Source organism: Anarrhichthys ocellatus, unplaced genomic scaffold, assembly GCF_004355925.1.
Source record: "Anarrhichthys ocellatus isolate YVR2014 unplaced genomic scaffold, GSC_Weel_1.0 scaffold5, whole genome shotgun sequence".
Taxonomy (NCBI): Eukaryota; Metazoa; Chordata; class Actinopteri; order Perciformes; family Anarhichadidae; genus Anarrhichthys; species Anarrhichthys ocellatus.
The window spans coordinates 13,758,570-13,781,746 of record NW_022280035.1 but is presented as its reverse complement, the minus strand read 5'-3'; the positions used below and the strand labels follow the sequence as shown (position 1 = coordinate 13,781,746).

General features: G+C 40.1%; 4 protein-coding genes across 5 annotated transcripts; 2 read left to right on the top strand and 2 right to left on the bottom strand.

Annotated features, from left to right (window-relative positions):
- Positions 1-941: 941 nt before the first annotated feature.
- Positions 942-3,115, bottom strand: ppp1r3da (protein phosphatase 1, regulatory subunit 3Da). Its single transcript, XM_031845496.1, has 2 exons — positions 2,878-3,115; positions 942-2,551 (listed from the first exon to the last, which is right to left on the bottom strand). The coding sequence occupies exons 1-2, from the start codon at positions 2,878-2,880 to the stop codon at positions 1,604-1,606; spliced, it is 951 nt and encodes a 316-aa protein (XP_031701356.1). The 5' UTR covers positions 2,881-3,115; the 3' UTR covers positions 942-1,603.
- A 248-nt stretch (positions 3,116-3,363) lies between these two features.
- On the top strand, positions 3,364-7,279 carry fam217ba (family with sequence similarity 217 member Ba). Its single transcript, XM_031845699.1, has 4 exons — positions 3,364-3,856; positions 3,972-4,071; positions 4,212-4,276; positions 4,356-7,279. The coding sequence occupies exons 1-4, from the start codon at positions 3,696-3,698 to the stop codon at positions 5,872-5,874; spliced, it is 1,845 nt and encodes a 614-aa protein (XP_031701559.1). The 5' UTR covers positions 3,364-3,695; the 3' UTR covers positions 5,875-7,279.
- On the bottom strand, positions 6,116-11,555 carry ttll9 (tubulin tyrosine ligase-like family, member 9). 2 transcript variants are annotated; one of them, XM_031845700.1, is made up of 14 exons: positions 11,416-11,555; positions 11,044-11,090; positions 10,870-10,959; positions 10,672-10,783; positions 10,358-10,543; positions 10,169-10,237; positions 9,971-10,061; positions 9,603-9,643; positions 9,429-9,516; positions 9,140-9,198; positions 8,814-9,010; positions 8,301-8,414; positions 7,853-7,977; positions 6,116-7,690 (listed from the first exon to the last, which is right to left on the bottom strand). In XM_031845700.1, the coding sequence occupies exons 1-14, from the start codon at positions 11,428-11,430 to the stop codon at positions 7,620-7,622; spliced, it is 1,305 nt and encodes a 434-aa protein (XP_031701560.1). In that variant the 5' UTR covers positions 11,431-11,555; the 3' UTR covers positions 6,116-7,619. The 2 variants fall into 2 exon arrangements, with proteins under 2 accessions (XP_031701560.1, XP_031701561.1); XM_031845701.1 differs by having other exon boundaries at positions 10,705-10,783.
- Positions 11,556-17,014: 5,459 nt separating this feature from the next.
- Positions 17,015-23,028, top strand: edn3b (endothelin 3b). Its single transcript, XM_031845774.1, has 4 exons — positions 17,015-17,378; positions 17,482-17,698; positions 21,616-21,774; positions 21,937-23,028. The coding sequence occupies exons 1-4, from the start codon at positions 17,342-17,344 to the stop codon at positions 21,989-21,991; spliced, it is 468 nt and encodes a 155-aa protein (XP_031701634.1). The 5' UTR covers positions 17,015-17,341; the 3' UTR covers positions 21,992-23,028.
- Positions 23,029-23,177: the final 149 nt, after the last annotated feature.

Genomic DNA, 23,177 nt, shown 5'->3' with positions numbered 1-23,177 from the left:
TGCCATTTAACGTTACTTGCGCGCGAACTTTGTACGTTTACTGACTTTGTACCATTTACAAGCTAACCGTGTCACATAACGTTATATCTGTCAAAACTATTTACGAAACGTGAACCTACATTAGCTAACGTTACTATATGTAGCTAACTAACTGTAATCATTGAACACAAAGGTTGAAATAAGCTAACGTCAAGCTGAGTTAATGTTACCTGTAACTTAGCTAGCTAACGGACGGTTTACATATGGCTCCGTTATTGGCTTCACCACTCCGTGGTTTAACGGTAACGTCCTGCTGCTAATGCTAGCTAATGTAACCTTTCCTCCCAACGTTCAGCAGGTGATGAATAACTACAATCGTTGATTTTATTTTTATAACGTAACTTACCGCGATGTCAAATGTCGCCTAGAAACATGACTTGATAACTATTTTACACCGCTCAGCTCGAAACGCGCGAAGCATTTTCCTTCATTACGCATGCGCACTACACGTCGCTAGAGTCCAGCGCGTGAGGAGCGTTTTCCTTGAAAGGGTTTATTATTTGAAACAAAACCATGGTTTTGGGCTAAACTTAACCAAGTAGTTTGTTACCTGCAGAAAGGGCAAAGCTATTACTTCTAATCCCGTGCTGGATAGTACATTTAGAGCAAGTCCTCACCATAACAAATAGAGGAATAAATTGTACTCAACTACATTTCCCATGAGCTTTGGCGGCTACTGGGATCTGTTCTTGTCATGATAGCAACAACTGAGTAGTTTAATCCCGTTTAGTTAAAAACAGACTAAAAACTATGTTTTAGAATATTATGTCACAAAGAATGTGTTTTGAACAGTTTTTCAGAAAGGCTAATAAAAGAAACTGGTTGGAGCTAGCCGGCAGAGGATCTTTTCAGCCTTCAATAAGAATATAAATTACACTTCTACAAATAATAACAACCTCACATTATTGGCAACTGTGTTTTATTGTTAAACAAAATACACATATCTGAGTCATTCAAATTGTATATATTGCATGGTTATGGCATTTGGTTTCATAACATATGATTAAAAAATAAACTCTTGATTACAGGGTTAGGTTTTTTTGCCTGAGTCCAGACCTTTGAATCGGCCCACTCCACCTATTATGACGAGTTGACAATTCTGCCTGATAACAGCCAAGAGCAAAATAGTTCTGCAGACAAAATTCCTGCTTTGTATTAAAACTATTTTCTTTCTACCCAGCTGGAAAAAAGAGTGGACTGATGTGAAATAATTTAAATTTGACTGAATATGTATATAATGCTCAGTGGGTGTCACATCCATTCAAAGTGCCCACATTAAAGTGCTTTTTTTTTTTAAACCAGTAAAATAAAATTATAGAGTGCATTTTTTAAAAAGAAAACAAAAAAGTGAAACAGTGGCATTAAAGTTGGCGTAAGGTAAAAGTGCATTGGTGTTTGTGTTATTGTTCACTCTGACTAGGTCTATCCTGAGTTGACAGTTTATCTCAAATCTAACTTGATTCAAAGAAATCCTCTGTTAGTCTAACAAAATCAACATTACATGTCACAATGCAGTTATGCATATTTAGCCATCATCAGGTGCTCTAAATAGGTTTCATCTACCTTAAATGAAGTGCACCATGCTATCCTCGCATTCTTTGGGCACAGTGAGCTTGTAGTTATGGCAAACTAACTTATAATTCTCTCCATCATTGTTGTCCCAGTATTCAGCCCCACAGACTCTGTATTTAATGACAAACTGTAACACTGCTCCTGGCTGCAGGAATGGAGGGACAGGCAAGTGGAAACGAAATGTATCACAGCTGACTTGGCCCTCTCCTCCTTCCCAGGTCTTGGTGATGGTGGACACCCAAGAGGCCTTAGTTTCTGTGCTGCTCTTCCAATCTGTAAATGAATAGCGAGCTATGACATCTTTCTCAAAATCCAAATTAAGGACCTGGGTGATTCCGATGACACCCAGTTCAAAACACAAGACTCTCTCGAGACACACTTTCTGCTCATAAAGGCGATGCAGGAATCCGTGCTGGTCGCCAGGTTGTTGGGCAAAAACCGGCTTCAAGTATGGCAAGGATATCTCCAGATGTCTTCCATCCGCCAACTCTGCACCCATCGACAATCTATAGGTAACATGATGTGGTACAAATGGATCTTCTCCCGATTTGAAAAGCTTGATGTTTTCCAGGTCAAGCCCCAAAGAATCAATAAAGCGTACGCCAAAATTTCTGCATTTCTTCTTCTTCTCTCTAGCGGAGGGCAGAGAGCGGGATCGTTGTCTGATGATGGGTTTAGGCAGGGGTTCACAAGAGAGACCGCAATGGAACTCCTGTTCCTTCTGCAGAGAGACTCTGGGGCTTGGGGGGCGGATTGGAATTAGTTTCTTTACTGCACTAGGTTTGTCAGCTTGAAGCATTTTAGTCACGTTAACAGTAATGCAAGGCCTTGAGACACTGCTGTAAGAGGTGGACGTCTCCTCCTCCGGAGGGGGAATCCTCTCCTGTCCAATAAACCACCCTCTGTCCATGTTCGGTGAGAACTGGTGTCCTGCTTTAACCTGTAAAGAAAGTTGTGAAGCATTGTTTATTATCAGGCTCTCTTATGTCATATTCATTCCCAAAACATAATGTCATTGTTATCTAAAGCATAATGACCCAGTCGTAAAATCAATGTACCCTTTTTACCAAATTTGACAAGAACAATCTTGTTGTTGTAAATATGACAAAACAGAAACCGTCCTAGCAGGAAAGAGAGTAGGCGTGTACTCTGGGAGTACGTGCCTAAATGCATATGACCCCTTTCTCTCTCTGTACAACTGTGCGTTACTCAAACAAACTACATTTAATATAATTTCAATATAATTAGATGTTGATATCACCTCACCATATAAAGATGTAAGGCGTCAGTTGCATCTGAGCTGCAGGACGTAGCCTAAGCTGAATCCTTCATTTAAAGTAGTATTTATTCGAGTTGCGCCTTTCCGTGCGTCATGCAGTCTCCGCTGTTGGCCACCGCCACACAAACTGATCACCTAAAGTTAATCGTCTTCATAACTGTCAAATACACATACATGCCCGTAGCATGTCCTCGATGGAGATCAGCCAACCTGCGCACAGTAAACCGGAAGCTTCAAACGGTCCAGAACATCACAGAGGTTCCATGGGAAATTGAGTAATTTAAGATGAGCAGTTGCGTTTGTGTGCATTGTTTTGAACTTTTTCCTCAAACACAGTGTTGGCCGTTCATCTACTTAATGTCTCCAATATATATGTTACGTAGTATCACCAAAGAGCAATTGCGTATTTCGTTTGACAGAGCGAGTGGTAAGACTTTACTCCAAGTCCCATGATGCACCGGTGGTGCCCACTTCGACAAAACGGCGAGCCAGTAAGCAGCAGGTAAACAAACCTATATCTCACTGGGACGGAGAGCCAAACAAAGCGTTTGCGCTGGTTTACCGTCTTGCATTTTTGATGGCGAGGATGACGACAGTCGAGAAAGAGACACGTCTGCTGTCAGCCATTCATTAAAAATAATCGCTGGATTGTAATCAAACGGATAGGCGAGTCGACGGCAAAAGGAGAGACGAGTTTAACCTACAACGACTGTCGCTACTGGACATCTGCGCATGATGCATTGCACCACTTTTGAGAAAATGGGTGTTTTTATTCTCATTCTCAGAATAGAGTATATGATCCGAGATGTCGGTTGGGTTCTTTAGCTTTAGAACAACATCCCCTGTGGCGACCTGCAACATGGGGCCCATCATGCAGGAGCGCACAGCATCCACGACACTGAAACGCGTCGTCTCCAAAGAGAAGATTCGGGTAAAATATACTGAAAACAACGCACCTGTAACCAGGTAGGCCCTACGTTTACGGTGACACGAATATGACTAAATTAAACCTCTTATGTTCTGACTCAGACATACAGTAGGTTAGGGGGGAGCCTGACAAACCACTATAATATTTCCACAGTTCAAAGAAAAGTAACAAGATGAAGAAAGCAGTGGGCCAGATGAAAAATGGCCCCCCAGGACCAGGTCAGGATAAGGACACAGTGACAACAGTGCCGAAGGTGAGTAAATGCCATCCTGGTAAATTAAACATAGATCATGTAAACAATTATTGTCCTTTTACAGGATACGACGGCTATGTAATGTATATCATAAAATTCAAGACTGAAATAATCACACGATTTCTATAATGATTGTTCAGGGTGCACAGTCAAAAGGTGGCAGGATGAAATCTGGCACGACACGCAATACAAGCAAACTCTCCAGGTATGTGTGGTGAGGGGTTTGAATTCTTACTGAATGTCTCCAATAGCTTTTCCTTACACTTGTGTGTCTCTCTTTACAGCCCTGAAGAAGGAGATGTGAGACCTCAAGTTCGCAAACATCTATCTGTGCACAGGAAAGAGGAGCAACTGGAAAATCAACGGATATCACAGTGCAGCAACGAGCTACAGCAGAATCGTGGGGGGATGGGGAAAAATCGTCGAGCTCTCTCCCTGCCTATCTCCCCAATATCAGGGCTACGACACATGCCAGCACACCCACTAACACCCTCCCCAGCCCTCACCCCGGAGGTACTACAGCGGCACTACCACCAGAAGGATGAAGACACCGACAGTGCCAGTGATCTGTCAGATTCTGAGAGGCTGCCTGTACTGCCCTCTCCCTGTACCCCTTGCACCCCTCCTCACCTCAACCTCAGGGCCGAGGTCATCAACACTGATGACTTTCCCCCAGACTTCCCTGGACCTCATGGGGTTGTGGGTTATGAAGATGAGAGTGAAAAACCCAGCTACAGTTACCCGGACTTTCTCCCTCCTCCTTTTAACACTTGGAGCCTGAGACAGCTGGCAGTGTTTCTTCATACTGAGGGCCGTGGCGCCCCCCGGCCCAAGCCTGTAGGGCACTTGGAGAAGTACCTGGAGAGGCTGCTGCACCTGGAGTGGCTCCAGATCCAAACAGTGCAAGCAGAGAGCAGCCGTCCGCCTGGGAGCCGTACAAGGCCTCAGAGCTTCCCCGCTGCCACCACTGCTCACCAACCGAGGCCTCACACAGCTCCACCATCCCGACTCAACTCCCCTAAAGGGCAGCGGCAAAGCCAGCGAGCCTTCCCGTTTTCACCCCTCAACAACCCCCCATCACCTGCCTCAGTCCAGCAACAGCACTCCCGCTTTCCGGTTTGCCCTCACTGTCACATTCGCTACCCATTGTGCAATGGAAGCTGCTCCGCCAATGCCTACCAGCGCCACTCAAGGCTCAGCCCGCTGCTTGAGCGCAGAGCCAGACCTGGAGCACCAGTGAAGAGGAGCAGCAGTGAGACCCGAGCACCCTCAACGGAAGGTAGAAGCCCAGGAGGACAAGGCGGAGGACAAGGCGGAGGACAGGGCGGAGGACAGGGCGGAGGACAGGGCGGAGGACAGGGCGGAGGACAGGGCGGAGGACAGGGCGGAGGACAGGGCGGAGGAGGAGGCCAGACCCCAGTTAGCCCCTCAGCTGGAAAAAGTCATCTCAAACACATCCAGGCTTCAGGCAATGCCCGTAAGCAAACCCAGGAATCTGGAACTAACCCAAACAGCCGAGGTCAGGTCAGGAAAAGCCGCGTTCGAGCTAACTCTGAGACCGATGTTAAAAAAGAGCCTTGTGGCAGTAAAACAGCTGGTGCAGAGAAACGTGGTTTTGCCGCAGGTAAGAGAGAGGTCATCACCTCCAAGAGAGTAGAGAAGGACTGGCAGAGGATAGAAGCCGTAGGTCAGGCCTCTAAAACTAACATGAAAAGAGCTGCTAAAGAGCCACAGCCTCTCTTCAAAGCTCCGCCTATAAGTAAGAATGGCAAAACAAAAAATGTGCACTTTGTTGCAAAGTAACGCCTATAAACCTACAGTACAAAGCTATAATTAGTGGTTACTTGGTGCAGGAACTTGAAGCTATGCTTGCTTTCTGTGTAATCTGTGTAATACTAACACGTTGAAACTGTTGTACAGCAGTCTGAATCAGTCAGTGATGTACAGCCTTCTATCGGTAAAAACTAACAAGAAGTTGTGCAACTAGAATAAAGATAAAACAGCAATGAGTTCAAAGCAAAATGTGACACTTGATAGAACAGAATTATACACACTGTATTTAATTCAAAATGCATAGCAAGTATACAATCATACTGTTGGATTGTGTTTTGACAGAAGGCTCATTACGATCCAAAGCACTACTAGATATTAAACACAGCTTTTATGTAAATTGAATTCTGCTGCACTGCACATCATCATCTCTCAGTGTACTACTAATGTTGAAATAGGCATAAAATAAGCATCTACTCTTCGCTTGGACAGCTTTCAGCACAAGTAATCCATAGTGAAGTTTAACACGGATCATTACATTTAAGTCATCAAATACGACCATAGCGTTACTAGTGGAGTTTGTGATGTTGGAATGTATTTGTTTTAAATGCTTTTACTTTACTTGATGTTGCATTTGATCTTTTCTTTGGCGCCTCATGTTTTAAGATATATATGTTCAATTAAAGCATCTTTGACTGAAAAGGAGGCACAATGAGTGGTGGTGTACTGCAGTGATGTAATTTGTCTCAGTCATATTTGAGCAATGGTTTGAATTGTTTTGGTTACAAGGGCTTTTCATGTTTGAACAGCTGGAATTGTAGTCTATGATATCATGTATTTTGCATAGAGCTGAGCTCTTTCTGTCATTGAAGACGGTGTTTGCTACAAATGTAAATGCATATTTTTCCAAATTTTATATACCATAGTTATATTTATGAAAAGTGTTGTAGTTGACTTGTATTCATCTTTGTCATTATTTTGTTTCCATTGTCATGCATAAAAAGAAACTATTTAGTCAAAGAGCTGGATGTAACTTGGTGTCTACGGCATTGGTCATCCCTGTGATTCAATGATTCCACACGTCATCGCTGTTATGCTGCAACATGGTAATGTTATACATATCACGTCCGTATCACACTGCATACTTGAAGTCTGTAGAACTCTGTGTTTATATTGTCTCATCTGTTTGTTGTGATTTACCATGTGCACTTGATTCATGGGAACACTACATCAATGTAAAAAATGTGATATATATTGAGATTGCGCCTCATTACTTCAACTCATGTAAAGTATCAAAGCCATAGGTAAGGGGCCAGGAGGGGCAATATTAGTGTACATTATGTTGACATGCATGCAGAAAGATTGTGGTATGTATTTTCTCAATGTTCAAATGCAAGTATTTGTAAGGCATAGAAATAAATGTTTTGCACTCAAGGGATATTGATGCACTGGCCATTCTTTGGGACACGTGAAGAAAGGATATACAGTTGACCTGTCCTTGTTTCTGAGACTTTGCTAAAATCCTAAACTTAACCAGCCTTAACTCTGCGATTAAAAGAATTACAAGGTTTGCCGTAGTTTAAAAATAATGTAGTTTTCATTCATTTGCATGTTCAAATTTCAACACAAGTGCTAGGAATATGATCAGATCATCACAGAAAGCTCATTTTGTATGAAGTATTACTAATGTTTTTCAGTTTATTTGTGTTTACCGGAGCCTTTCTTCTCCCAGAAACATGCAAAGTACTCTATTGGTGGGACATAAAAATGATACATGGTTACATCCTCTTCTGTCCTGGAAATGGTTTTAGAAGCTGGCGAAGCTGTTTCTCCCTGTCATTCACGCACCCTGCAACAAAGAGCAGTTATGTATTTGCAGCTATATATTATTTTCATGTAATAATAGCACGATAAAGGCTTTTCCACACGATCAAATGCCATGGTCTTAATTATATATACTTTTGCACATTGTTGCCTCAGAAAGTTTGCACCAGCAGCACAGTCAGGTTACCTAAGTGTGTGTTGGCAGTGAAACATGAACTGCCAAATGTTTCCACGTTGACGTCCTCTCTAAAGACAGGCCCATCGTTCCACATGAGATCATAGCCACCCACCCTTTTCTCCTTGCCAGTCAGCCTAATGAGAAAAAACAAAAAGTTAATCAGAATGCAGCACCGGTGTGACAGAAAGAGATAAAAGGAACTCATCGTCTGCTGTGCAGCATTCACCTTGTGAGGGAAATTGTAGCGAGTTCTTTATTGTTGCAATTGAAGTGTGTCTTTCCCACCATGTGTTTCATTTCTAAATATACCATAACCCAAGATTTTAATTCCAAATTTGTATAGATTGGTGACTATCAATAAAGACTGTGATGACTGTAATGAAAGAAGGGACAGAGAGCCCTCGCAGCTGGTCTCCGGATGACAAAAAGGCAAAGACACGATGACAAAGATCTTTACCTTCCCTCCATATCAACAACATTCAAAGTGTCTTCCAGCAGCCGGCACTTCATCTCGTAATCCTCTTGACTACTGGGTCTGTGTGACGGGGAGGCATTCACCTCAATCAACCACCTGCAAAAAGACGGAGGGTGATTACATTCACCAAACGTTTAGCCGGCATTAGGCTAATCCATGAGCACACAAACATTGTTAGGTAGGTACAAGCAACGAAATGACTGTTCCAACATTTGCATTGGGAGAGGCACTATAATTGGTGTGCGTCTTATTATTTACACCACATTTGTAGCATACCTTGCAATTTGTTCAGATATGCTGTGCAGATTTATGAGGTTATTTATGAACCCTAAGATTTACTACTTTGTTTGTGTATCCAGGGAGACAAGGCAAACGTGTGTCGTGTTTGCTTGTCTGTGCTTGTCTTTGTGAGCATGCATGTTTGCAAGTGGATATGTGTCGGTGATGATGCACTTTGTTGCCATGCGTACAGTGTATGACCGTATGAGCACTTACGGTTTGAGGTTGTGATCCAGCAGTATGTCATACCCATAGAGCTCAAAGCAGTGTTTGTCATTGATAATGACCTTTTGTACACTCTGTAGACTGCGGACAAAGATGTTATCCATCTCTTTAAACAGGGATTCTACAGTCTCTCTGCCATGTTTCGCAGTCAGGTATCTTCGAAGCTGTTGCATCTGCCACTTACATCCCTATTAAGAGATTAATAAAAAACAATGCAGGAATAAAGTGGACTGGTTGAAGGAGAGAAAATTCAGAAAAAAAAGACAAAAATATGCAGCAAAATTATCTTTTACATATCCTGTTCTTGAATTACACACCTTTTCGGGGTCATAGTCTGGCGCTGTTTTCTGAACAGCCACATTGGTGAGGTGCATATCTAAAGAGAGGTACTAAGTATAATTTGGGATATTTAATGACACAAACACACCTTCCACAAGGATGTGGATGAAAGCGACAAAATTCGGAACAATATCCTCCAAAAATGGGTTAATATAAACTAACTTTGAATGAATATTTCATTAGAAAAAAGGCTCAACTTGTGAAGGTATGACCCAAACAGATCACATACGTGTATCAACATTTAATTAAATGGGAAAAAAAGGATACATTTGTCATCAATACTGGTAAGGGAGAAGCGGGTGCTTGAGAAGCGGCCAAACCCATCTCGATACAGCCAGGCCTTTAAGGGAACATACTGAAACACAAACACACATTGATGCAAAAATGCCCACATTTTTACAATTTGGGTAAATATTGTAATTTACAAGGTTCAATACGTACGGATGTGACCAGCACATAGACTCTCAGGTCAAATTTTCTGCCTGCAAGGACAAAAAGTTAAAAAAGTAAGCCGGAATATAAATCTAATTCTATTTGCTCACTCATCCTCCCGTTCCAATTTGTCCATTTTATGTTTTTGTTCATCATCTGTTAGCACATTCAATGGTTTTTAAATTAAATTATAATTATATTTTTCATTCAGTTTATTGTAGCATAAAATTATATTATTATCAACTGGATATAATTCTTGTATTTATCTTTCTTTAACTTTTAAATAAACCTTGTAACATTCTTGGTTTTACAACGCTATATCACTAAATCAAAATTTCTGTGTACATTGTAAATTTGGCAATTCTGATTGTGACAACCATTAATTAGGTAGGGGTTCTCTATGTAGCGTTGAGCTACATAGCTTTCCACTTGAGCTGCATCCTTCTGTTCCTCTGAGCGGGTGCCATCCTGTGTAAACACAATATTATGAAACTTAATATGTGGGTGTGAATGTAAATCCATTTATAGTAATTTAATTTACACCTAATTCCTTAAATTAAATAAATACACTTTACCTTTTTCCAATCCATGATGTCTTTCAGTTTCCTGAACAGGAAAATGCCTTTCCCTTGAGATTTCGCTACCTAAATAAGCATACCGGAACGGTTAATTTACATGATTTAAATGCTATGTGGTGCTACCTTTATTAAGTTCTTAGGTCATTTTATTGCACTGGATCACATGCATGGTCTACTTTAGCTAACCGGCTTCATGATCCAGGTGCTACCAGGGCTTCTTTTGAATTCTTCAACAAAGAGATGATATTCGCTGGGCAGTGTAAAGGTGCAGGGGAAGAAATCACATTTGGATGCCTCCATGCGGCCAACATCCCTTTCAAGATTTTTCCGGTATCTTTTGAGGTTTTTCACCATGAGGTTTTTGCGAGTCAACTGTAACATAAAAACATAGAAACACAGAAAAAGATAACATGACTTTAGATTATATGAATGATTTATGCTTATTACTGTTTCATCTCCAGTTTATAGTCTCCAAGCATGCTAGATTGATGCTGCCTCACCTCATAATGGTTGCGAAAGTGGTTTACCCTTACATGTTCCTCCATGTATGAATGATCAAAATTCTCCCTGAGCCAGCCCACATCACACCAGTTGAAGTCCCACTCTCCTTCACTGTGAGAAAAAGAGTAGATACCAGATTCAAGCCACAAATATGACAAAGAAAGCTGATATGATGATGAAGAGACAACACTACTCACTCTTTGACTTCAACCCAACCTGGTCTTTGGCGCAGGACACCCTGTATGGTGTTGAGTTGGCCACATTTGTAACGCACACATCTTCCCCCCCTGAGGAGACATTGTAACTTAGTGACTGTTACCAGTATTAGTTATTAGCTGTTCTTGTGCAACCTTCTAAAGAACAATACTCACCGCTCCTCACTTTTGTTATAGTCATAAGGACCTTTGTATGCAGAAGTCTGCAGTGGTGAAGAAAGCAAACGAAGATGTAATCTATTTAATGCTACACTTTAATGCACAGCTGCAAACGACACATCCATAAGCTACTCCTCTGGTTTGTTAATTACTAGCTAGCTTAATTCATTCAAACTAGTAGCTATATATAGTCTTACGTAGAACCTTGTACTACGTAGTACCCATAGGTTAATGAAGAGTACTCTGTGACGCTCAAATTAGGTTAGCTACCCTAACCTATAACATAACATAAATAGTTAGCTAGCGTTATATCTTGTCAGTAAACAAGATAAGACAACAAAATGTACCGTTACACAGTGCTTTGTTTACCTTGTACTTTGCCATGGAAGCGAACGTTGTGAAATATTTTAAAACTGTGATAATTAACTAACGTAGTGTTAAAATATGCGTAAGTAATAAGTGTAATCTAGTTAGCAGTTAAGCTAAGCTAGCTAGTCATGGTAGTGTTTGACAACTGACGCTATGGTAACCACGACAAAAGGGGGATGTCCTGTTGTGCTTTCCGTAGAATTGTTGATTCTGTCAATTCTATCCTTGTCAGGTTATTTTAATATTCACAGTGTTAAATTAATTTATTGTTAGAAAAGAAAAACACCGTTCAAGAGCAGACGTTTGCAGTCATGACTATTTATGATAGCCTATTTTTAATTTTCAAAAGAATGTAAACATCTTGAATTGAGTTATAGATATGACAACCACGACCCATGTATGTCAATTTTAGTGTCGATTTCTCTGTTTTCCTTTTCTGATTTAGGTCTCGTTAATATGATCTATAAATTAGGTTGTAATGCTATTCAATAGTCTACCATTAAAGCAGCTAGTTGTAATAAAACACATCTTAAAACACAACAAAACCGTTTCATCACTCATCAACCCTCAACCCTACTATAAAGTCACCACTTAGTGGCGCCAAAACCTCATCCAATTGAGTGTCTCTGTTAGTACATAATGACGATATATTGTTTCCCCAAAAATTGTTACTAGATTTGTCTTTCTGCACAAAATAATCCGTGTTTAATCAAAGCAATTAGCACAGCAATTAACACAACTACATATTGACTTATGTATGACATTGTATGTATTAACAGTATGACAGTTTGTTTTGTTTGTGCATGGATTGCAAAATAGAATTGAGGTAAAAATTTGCCAAACTTGTTTTATCTTTGCAAATGCATAGAAATAAATAAATTGCCATCTCCATCCATTGCCTCCATCCATTGATATGACATTTGTCATATCAATATGACAAATGTCAAATTAACACAAATAGTAACATTGTTTCATTTTAATTATTATTTTATGAAATTGAAAGCCAAATTTGATCCACCAATGAAATAATATAAAGAGAGAACATCAACATTTATAGATTCATGTTGCAAACGTTGAACATTTCTATATGAATTAAGATAACAAAACATGTCTGAAGAACAAATGACCCAGTCACTGCATCCAGCGATTTACCAAGACAGGAAGATTTTTAAGGAAAATATTCTGGAGTGAGAAAGATGGATCATCTTTGACCTTTGAACTCTGAGGGTTAAGATAGACCCTCCATAGAACATTGAGAAAGTACACTTCCCTGCATACTTAAACCCTCACTTATCCTCCATTGGTCAATGGATTGCATCTCATTTGTTTATGTTCACTGTCTTTTTTTTCTGCATTACTTTCCTTGAATAAATTGGCTTAAACATGTCTCATGGATCCTTTCGTTGTCGTTTATGGGGTAAAGCCATGGAGGGTTGGGGTACAGGGCTAGGGATTCTTCCTTCTTAGGGAGTCATAAAGCATAACAGCTGAATATATACCCAATTTATAAAAACATTTACATTTATTGTTTCAAACGCCTTAGGTTCCATTCTGCAAAAAGGATCTTACCCCTGAGTCAGATTCCAGTGCAAAGCTAAATAAATGTAAAGATTACCGTTTCATATGCTGTTGCTGTGCCTTTTTTCTTACTCAGCCATCCACAGCTAATCAAACAATCAACCCTACTTTAAACTCTGACATAAATAATCAGAGTAGGCTCGAGTAACAGGCTTTAGATTGTTTTTGGCTGAATGGTTTAGCTAGCTGTTGAAGTGTCCATACAGTAGTAAAGAACATATTGGCCAGGCCTCTCAGCAGTCTGTAAAATGATTGATCTACTAGCTGAGCCAAAACTCTTAAGTCTTAAGACTTCCTACCATGCATACCAATAGAATCAAGTACTTTATTTATGTAATTTCATAGAAATTACAGCTGTTACAAAACACAACATATGGTTTGAAGAACAGAAGTTATTGCTAGTGCTGTCATATAGGAATGTTGGTATTATTTCTAATGATGGCAAAGATAAAGAACAGACAAGAAAAGTGAAATGTGGCAGTGCTAACACAATCCATATCCAAAACAGCTGTATATAAGATGACATATGTTTCTTTCAAACTGCATCAACATCATCTGCTTGGGCAAGCCTCAGAAAAAAAGCATTCCCTGGCATCTTTCCTTTGATCTTGTTTTTCAGCAGATGAGATGTTTGCCTACACGCGTGTGTTAATTTAGTCTTTTAATATAGTCTCTAAAAAGTGTCAATACATATTTCCATCTCCTCCTGATCAGCTAAACATGTCATATTTAATAATGGCTGGTTGGAATAAACAAGAATGTGATTGTTGCAATCAATCAAAATATCAACTTTGGCATGAGACATGTGTTTAAAGCCTATCCGAGTATCTCGGCCAAAAGTTATCATTTCTCAGCTGCTCACAGTTATTTTCATGACATATTTTTAAATGTATACAGAAAAAAAAATATTTCAGCAAATCATACCATACCCGTGTTTTCAAACACAATACAGTAGAACTACTGCATTACCATATGCCAGGGGTTTCCCTTTACATCACCACCGCTGAGCAATATTCCTTTTCAAGTTGAGTGCTTTATGTTTCATGGTAGACAGTAGTTTAGTCCTTGGATAATATTATTCTTTCCATGCCTTTCACAACCCAGCCTCAGCAAAACTCTGTTTAATAATCGGTTAAACCATAGGTATCAATCAGGAATCAACCTCTCAACAAGCATTTATCTTGAGGGAGATTTGAAGCATTTGTGTGTTGCAACAGGTTTATAGTTTGGCAGTAGTAGCAGTACCTATTATGCTTACCATTTTGGGTAACCACATACACTTTTGACCCTTTGCAACGTGAAAAAAAACAATTATCCAAATTGTTTTTGAGGATCAGTCCATGGGTTTGTCTCTTTCAAACATGTAGCTTGTGTTTTCTTATGGATTTGAAATAAAATTCCAACTTCACATCAGCTGTTTCTCGTAAAAGAGAGGCATCTTGCCAACTGTATAGCTATAATATGATGTTCTGTTTGGTGGAAAGTTCAGCTCGGCCTTGGGTGTTTTTTGTCCGTGACTCTACCCTGTTCCAGCCATCTCCATGAGCAGAGGAAACACATCTGGTATGTAGGATTCAGGGAGCAAAGGCAACTAAGCGTGAAGCTTTAACGTGTGAAAGTAAAGGGGCATTTCCATGTATCAGTGACTCTGTATCACAGTTGAATCCACTTACTTTCTGTGCTTGATTTTCATTCATTTTACATCACAGATCCTCGTGTTCATTTCAACAGGCTTACATATTATCTGCAGCCTCTGAGACGTTAATTCCACCTGTATATTGTTTCAGGAGCTCCACAGCACTCCGTGGGGTAATGACTCAGTAAATCCCCAGGTTTTGAACACCCAAAATGTTTTCTTCTAAAACATACGAGGAGGCCAATAAAAACAGGACAGAGTGGCAGCTGGAATCTTCCTCACATTTCCACATGCCTGCCAAATAAGCACAGAATCCATCATGATGAGAGCGTCAGAGTGAGAAGGTAAACATTACGGGGGACTTTGGATCATCATGCCAGAGCATGCCCCAATCTTTCCATGAAGGTGTGTGTGTTTCATGTAAGTGCATTTGTGTTTTCTATGTTCAAATATACCAATTTCTCTGTACGTAATCTCAAACTCAGCAGGAAAGATTTCATCTTTGAAATACTTTTATTGAAAGTGATTTTCATCCTACATCTCTTAGTTCATCTTTGGATAATTATTTCAACATGTTATGGAGTACGGTATGAGACTATTACAGGTTTCCTCTGTTATCCTCTGTTCCAGTTGTTTATGGTAGTCTGGTGTTTGATGGTAATGATCGCCCCAGGAGGCAACTCAAAGTGAAAGGAAATTGGAGTTAGAGGCTCATAAGTTTGTTTTCATAACAGCGATCTGAGAGCTTAAGCTACACCTTCATAGAATCTGTTGGCCTTTTATTATATGTGCACATAATATCTCCTTCAAATTCCCAAAGGCGTTCCCATTTAGCTTCCATGATTACTTGAGCCAGTTAATGTGTGTTACACATACACATGCATGCCCCACAGTGGTTTGATCATTTACGTGTAAATTGAAAAAAATTACAGTAATAAAGATTTATTTGACCAAGATTTCATTCCTGCCCTCTCAGCTTTCAATGACACTATAAATGCCCAACTTTATATTAGGTTGTGTCTACATCTCACATACATCACCTCTTGGGATGCTCTTGCAGGCTTGAACCTCAGCGCACATTAGTTTTTACTTGTTTCAGTATATCTTTTTACCTTCACTGTAGTCTTCAGTGAGAGAAACTTGTTCAGTTTGACTCAACTTGGGCGATTTAATCTGTCAAGAGCCTTCCAGTTTGGACCAATAAAACATTAAAGCGGTTTGGCCGCATGTTGAGGGTCTCCCTCCATGTCTGACAGATGAGATGATATGCCTTGGATTATGAGCTGCCCCCCCCCCCCACCATACTTTCCACTTCTCATCAAACTGAAACAGTTTCGAGAAATATATTTGTCTTATTTGTCCATAATAGTTCGTTTCAAAAGTCTGTAGATGCACCGTGCAACCTGGTCAATGGAAACGTGTGTGGCATTTACACTTCTCTACTTGAAAGCTTTTAAAAGACAACAGAATCCAAAGGCAAAACACCCAGAATCAACTGCAGACCTTTTGCGCATGCAAGAGAAACAGACCTGCTTAGCACCTTAGCAGTCAATCATACAACTACATTTGGGGATCCTATGAGAAGAGAGAGAGAGAAATATATTCCCTCCTCTGAGTCTGTCCCCTATCTGGCCCCCTACCCAAAATGCCTAAAATGCCAATGTAGATTTGCGCAGACTCCAGTTACACACACGCAAACACAGATGTCTGTACAGTCTAATTCTATCATTCGTCACAGATAAATCTTTCAGTCACGAAAAGTCAACAGCCGTTTTCAAATCTTATTTTCCAATCTTAAATCTCAAAACATATTTACCGTATATCCCCTCAAACTCTCACACCTGACATGGCCTATAACTCTCAGTCCTCTAGACCTGGAAACTGTTGCATACATTGATCCCATAAGGATGTCAGCATTGTTCTAAAATTGTTCTCAGAACGTTCTACGTCATATAGTTGCACTTACCTTTTACTATCCACTATAGGGGCATGTTAAATCTATTGTAATTATGATTGATTATTTGGTGAGGTGTGAGTATATGGTGTGCATTTCTGCTTTTACTTTGGTGGTTCTGTTTGATAAATAAACTACAACAACGAAAAAGGGAAATTCATCATCAAAGTTGGATTAGTATTTGACACAGTATAACTATTCCATCATGCTCTCACGTGTTGCTGGATGATCACCTTTATTATCTTTCAAAAAGACAAGTGGACCATTTTAGAGCTTATGCTTCAACAAAAACTCAAGTGGAGTGTAATTCATCTCAGTGCATCTTAATTTGACAGTTATAATGACAGGCGTGGGCGTGTACCCAAGCCTCTCCTAAGGCTTTTACCTTTGATTCGGGCTTTAGACGGAGAAGTGACTTTGAGGAGCATCGCTGCTCTCTTTGCTCCACAGATCCCCCCCTACCAAGCACACTTTGTTGTGTGGCGTTTTTGGAAAACCGCAGTTTGCTCTCACTCCAATGTGCATGTTACAGGTATGATTAATGGCACGGAGCTATGAATATGAAAGGAATCTCTGCTCTGTTATTTGACACCTGGACCGCGTGGGATTAGCTGCACATGGACATCTACACAGAAGTAAATGGATTGTCACTCGGTGCTGGTGGGAGATTAATTTGACAAGTGCGCTGCATCCTTGTCGGGCTATGATTCATTTTGGGAATATCTGACATCGCAATACTATCCGTCCTCGCGAGAACCATGCTTTTCAAAATCCTTGCATTAATTATCTTACAAGGTAAGTTACGTTTTATGTCGGCAAGGTGCAACAACCTTTACCCCACCCCCCCTATTTATTTACTTGATTATTATCTTATTTCTAACTTGTTTCTTTGTACAAGGCGTTTTGACGTCTGACGCCTCGGTGACATCCGAGGTCAACCCAGCGCGTCTCCCAGATGCCAGCAGGGCGTTTGGAACCGGGAGCTCCGCAGGTTTACAGCTGTCTGATGCAACGGAGGCAAAGTCCAGACCGAAGCGCTGTACCTGTTATTCTTACAAGGATAAAGAGTGCGTCTACTACTGCCACTTGGATATCATCTGGATCAACACTCCCGAGTAAGACATGCTTTGTTAAATACTATAAAATATCTATTGTTTATTTGACCAATAATACACTTGAACGTGCTATTATTGTGCAAGCAAGGGCGTATGCATCATTTAGACACTGGTGGGGACCCCCGAAAGTTTGAGTTAAACACTTAATTTCTTGCATTCTGGTGAATTTTTCTGCACTCATTTTGGCCTTTCCTCTATCTTTTTCTGTTGGAAATGTCTTTATTTATGTAAAAGAAAACACAAAATTCAGATGCTAGGTGACTATTCAAAATATAATGGAATGTAATGCAGTAAGGCTTTCAGGTATTCTTGCCTTCAAATATGTATTCTCAACTTGTCTCATTTAATATTATCCCTGCTGGGTCAACTTTTCCATCCTCTTTGTGTCTTTTGTTAGAGGAAGAAACCTCTTTAAATGTGCATGCGGCACTTATTCACGTCAATTATATTATTGCATTTAATTTAATTTACAAACCCCATGACTTTAATGGCTGACATGGTTTTCGGCAAGATCTCTACTTATGTTCAAAACTTTCTGCATATTTAAACATAACATTTCAGAAAACCTGTAATACAAATAATAATTGCCTTAAGTCAAAACAAATGGAGCACACTGACCAGCTCTCGCCTCCTCCATGTCTGGCAGTAATCCTCTGAGGGCACATCGGAATATCTACTAAGACTTCACAGTCAAAGATAATTCTTACAAGTTTGCTTTAATATTGGTATTGGCACATAAAAGGGTAGCTGCAGCTGTGAGTCTTCAGTTAACCTGATGGTGGATGGCCATCTATGACGGGTGACGTGTGCGGGAACTGCCTTACTCCAAGCTGAAGACCAATATCAGTCGCCTTAAAACAGAACTTAAAATAATTTGGGCAGTTAATTATGGAGTTTTCAAATGTGGCCACAACACAGGCTACTACACTTATCGGCCCTGGGAACTTCGGTTTATGGACATCATGGTCCCAGCTTGTCTCCTCTCCTAAATGCTCAGCACTGGACAGCAACGGCACTACTCTCCCGTGGTCCAGTTTCGTCACTGCTGGCGGTGATCTGATTTCATCCATATGTCCCATGGAATCGAAGGAGGAGGAGTGACCCACCCTGAGTGGAAGACCGAAATCCCCGGCCTGTTCCACTCCTGGCGACTATAAACCGTGGGCCTCGTGGAAATGGCAAGGCCCTTAATCGCCCACTTGTTTTGGAGATGTAAAATTCTGCCGTTTTCGCGAGCTATACACAACTGGCTGAAAGATACTGTAGCATCAGGGACATCCCCTTTATGGATAATTTTACTTCATTCCTGAACAGTCCCAAGCTTTTTAAATGTGATTATCTCCCCCAAACCATAATGGCTCTCACTTTGTATCTTGGAACATTGAACTTGCCCTGCTAAAATAAAAATAAATGAAATACAAGAAAATAGTCTCCTCAGCCATTTTTAACCATGCTCTAAAACTGTGGAATTCTCTCCCCAAGACTATAAGAAATGCAAGCTCTGTGAAGATTTTAAACGGCAATTGAAAACTTTAACCTTAAGCTTTTAACAAACTGTCACTCTTCCTTCGTTTTAATCTTTTACATGTTTTAGTGTTCATATGCCTTCCTTTGTTGCTTTATGTTATCATGCAATTTTTGCATGTTTAAAGGGGATTTATTTTGCAGAAATGCTCTAGTGAGAGTCTTGTCGCATTTTTACGTTGCCTGAAGGAAGGGATGGGTCCCGAAACTCAGCATTAAACGGGCCCTGATTATTAAAGACTGGAGTATTGATAAGCTTCGACGTAACAGGTGCTTTTTATCAGTACTTTTTAATGTTTCTGTGTATTTTATTGTAAATATATAAAATATATAAACACTAAAGTGAACCAGGTGAAGTGAAGATTACTAGAGTTGATGACAACTAACGCTCATTACTTAAAGTGTAATAAAACATTAAGTAAAAAGCCAAAACTTTATCAATGTGTCTGTTCAACCAGCATGAACATAAACAGAAGCAAATCCTATTTCAATCTGCTCTGTCTGCAGTCTGTCGTTTACCGTCGCTATATGTTTAAACAAGCACAGCATGCTAACTCGACTAACAGCAAATTTTTACAAACAAGCTAAAACAAAAGCTGTTTGCCTGTAGTCTGACTGTTTAGCTTAGCTTGTTCTTGACAATGCGGCCCCTCCTCTCTCAACAAGCGGTACCTGCGGACAGTGACTGACATCAGAGGGAGGTTGACAGAGGACAGGAGGAATGACTAATACTGTTGACTGATGTCTGTCTTTTTCATTCTTTATAAACTTCACTCAGGAATGTTGTGTATCTCATTGACATTTAGGATTTGTTTCAAGCTGTTAATGACTTCTTTGTAAATATTATTGTTGCTGCTCTAGAAACAATATTTAGTTTAAAATATGAATACATTCTCATCCTGTTCTGAATTTATTCACAGCAATTAGTTAGTCATAAAATTGGCCGTGTATCAATAGGAGTAGCTCCTAGTAGTCATACAATCCTAAAGGTACCTATCCCTATCTGAAAGCAACTGTAGCTTAGAAAGGGAGGGGTGAGAGTGGGAGAGGTATTCAGTTGGTTGCAATCTACAAACTTACCACTAGATGCCACTACATCTTATTTGTTTTGCTACCTTCTAGCTGCATATTACCATCCTTGGCAAGACAGTAAGAAAGCATTCTTGCTTTCTTTTTCTTCTTGTGCCACGGCTGCTTTGTTGGCAGCACACTGTATTACTGCTAAGCAAGTTTAGACAAATTGACATAGTTTGAAGACTGAAATAATAATAAAAGCAGTATGTTTTCCAATATGTGTGCTTACATTTTGCGGAGCGCTGCACCGGGATGGAAGATACACTTTCTAAATTTGTTCTGGCTTTTTCAAGCTATAGTTTCATAAAATCTCAGCATGGAAAGTAAAATAGTATGTATCACATGTATCCAATAGGGAAGCATCCCAAATGTTCCAGAGGAGCAACTCAATATTGGCTCACAAGACTGTGGTTTAGCTTCCAAGTGTATATACTGTATGACTCCCTCTTCTCTTGTGACCTCTATACCCTACACTACAATTATAAGTAAAGTGTTTTCACTCAGCTTGCCTCATTGGCAGGTATACAATCAGATACAGGCAGCAGGCAGCAGTCTGATATAATCTGGCATATCTACGGGGGAAAGCCATTTACTTCAAATGTCTTCAAAACAGACTTCATGGATCAGGGGCTTTTTGCTCTGATCGGCGGATCTTTCTCAGCTATATGCACAAATGTAGCTGGGGTGCTCTGACCGACTCTTCTTTCTCTTTGGCCCTTTGTATTTTTCTTGTTAACAAAATCCATTGTTGTAAAAAACAGATGAGTGGGAATAAGAGAAATTGGAGAGACGATAAGTAATGCCATCTGACACTTAACAGCATTGTATACAGTCATGGATTTTTTTCAAATGTTTATTTAATCCATGGAAGTTATATTTCAGGTCTATTAGTTACTTAAATGTCAGCCTTAGTTTTGACATTACCAATACCTGATGGTCACTTAACTATAAACAAATGTTCACTGGCAAAAGGTTTCATCAATAACTGAATGCCAGGCACAAGCTGTTCAGTGAAACATCTACTCCTGATGTCGTAAATAAAGAGATGTTCTGCCTAGATTGAGAAGCATGTATCATGTGCATGTTTTTTTATTGAAACCTAAACTGCCATAACGTGATCTATTCAGATCTCTCACTCTATATTGTGAAAGCCTATATATGACTGCTGGCTTGAGGGTGACTAGAAGATATGTTAACGTTTGGGCACTCTCTAAAACTAACAATATTTAATACCTTTTGTTTTTCTTTGTCCCCAAGAATGTGATTTGTCTCACATTTTACTTTTACCTTCTGTTTTTTATTTTTTTTTACCTTCTCAGGCACACTGTGCCCTATGGAATGTCAAGCTACAGAGGACCTCAGCGAATCAAACGTGCTGTCAGTGGAGAAGCAACTGATCGCGAAGAGGCAAAGACTCAGCGCTGCATTTGTGCTGCGCTTGATGCAGACCCTGAGTGCCATGATTTTTGCCTGTCAAGGTCAGTCTGATTCAACGGAACCTTCTAAGTCTCATTATTTTTAGATCATCACATCATGCTAATTATAAGTGTAGAGTGAAATTAATTAACCCTGATAAAAAAAGCTGGAATTAGCCATTTGTTAGGATATTACAGATTTAATGTGAAATATTCTCTTTAAAGCCCCCTGCAGACAGTGCCAATCAGGAGTCTCCACAGAGTCCCTGGTCCTGGATGACAGTTTGATACCTTTCCATCGTCTGCTCTTCTTCTCTGGAGAATGGACCCTTCCCTCCTCTTCACCCTCTTCCCTCTCCATTTGCAGCTCTTGCCTTCATAAGTACACATTCAAGGAAAACACTTTGGAGTTTAACACTGTAAACATTCCTCAGCATCACAACTCTTGGAGCAAGTTCCATCTGGCTCTGTGGTTTCAAGCACTCCTCGGCAAATTCAATACAGATCCCTGGAGGCTATCCCTTTTTTGTTCCCTCCTGAGTGCAGCATGAGGATTACTTCCACCCTGAAATAGTAACCATTGACTTGATCAGACAAATCCTTGTATTCACACTTGGTAGTGTTGAGGACTACACTTGTTGAAAGCTTGTATCAACCTATAAGGGACAACAAAGGCATTTCTATGACAATGTTGGAAAACAAAAAGTGCCACATGGCAAATAGCCATGTAAAGTAGGAGCAAGGGATGATATTGTGATATCTTGCCATAAGAATATCGAAACATGTGAACAAAAAAGGGGAAATCTTTTGGCTTCCTGTGCTGTGCGGCATATTATTGAGCTTTGATTTGTGAGACTATTTACAGTCAAGTCTGGAAAGCGTTCACATCCTGACATTATTCTGTCTCAACACACTTTCAGCAGTAATATATAAGTTGTGCTCTTTGCAAGCAAACTATGAGTCATATTTGTTTTGGTTTTACCACTGGTACTCTATGGAAACTGTATGACAGCTTTAGCTGTAGTAAACTTTATAATGAGCCATCCATTGTTGTGTCCTGCCCAAATTAGTCCAAAAACTTCCATGTTGTAATGTAATAAAAAAGCATGCAGACATCCTATCATTAAAGCCGTTGCACTGAACTGTGGAATACTTGTATGTTAACAAGTAACCTTATGATGTACTTTTTTCATTTTCAACAAATCCCATGAACAGACCAAAACCAGCAATGAATTGTTTCTATTAGCAAGGATTGCCTGTGCAGTCAAAGCCTTGTGTATCTGATTCCCCTGTGCAGAGCCCTAAAAAATGATGAAAAATAATCTTACAAGTAAAAGTCCTATCTTGGAAATGCAATTAAAGTAAAAGTATGTAAGTGTTGGGATCTGACCCTGCTGTCCTGGCTGGCTGAGACCTTCACACCTGCTTTTCAAACAAAGGAGCAGCCATGTTCCTTCCTTTCACCA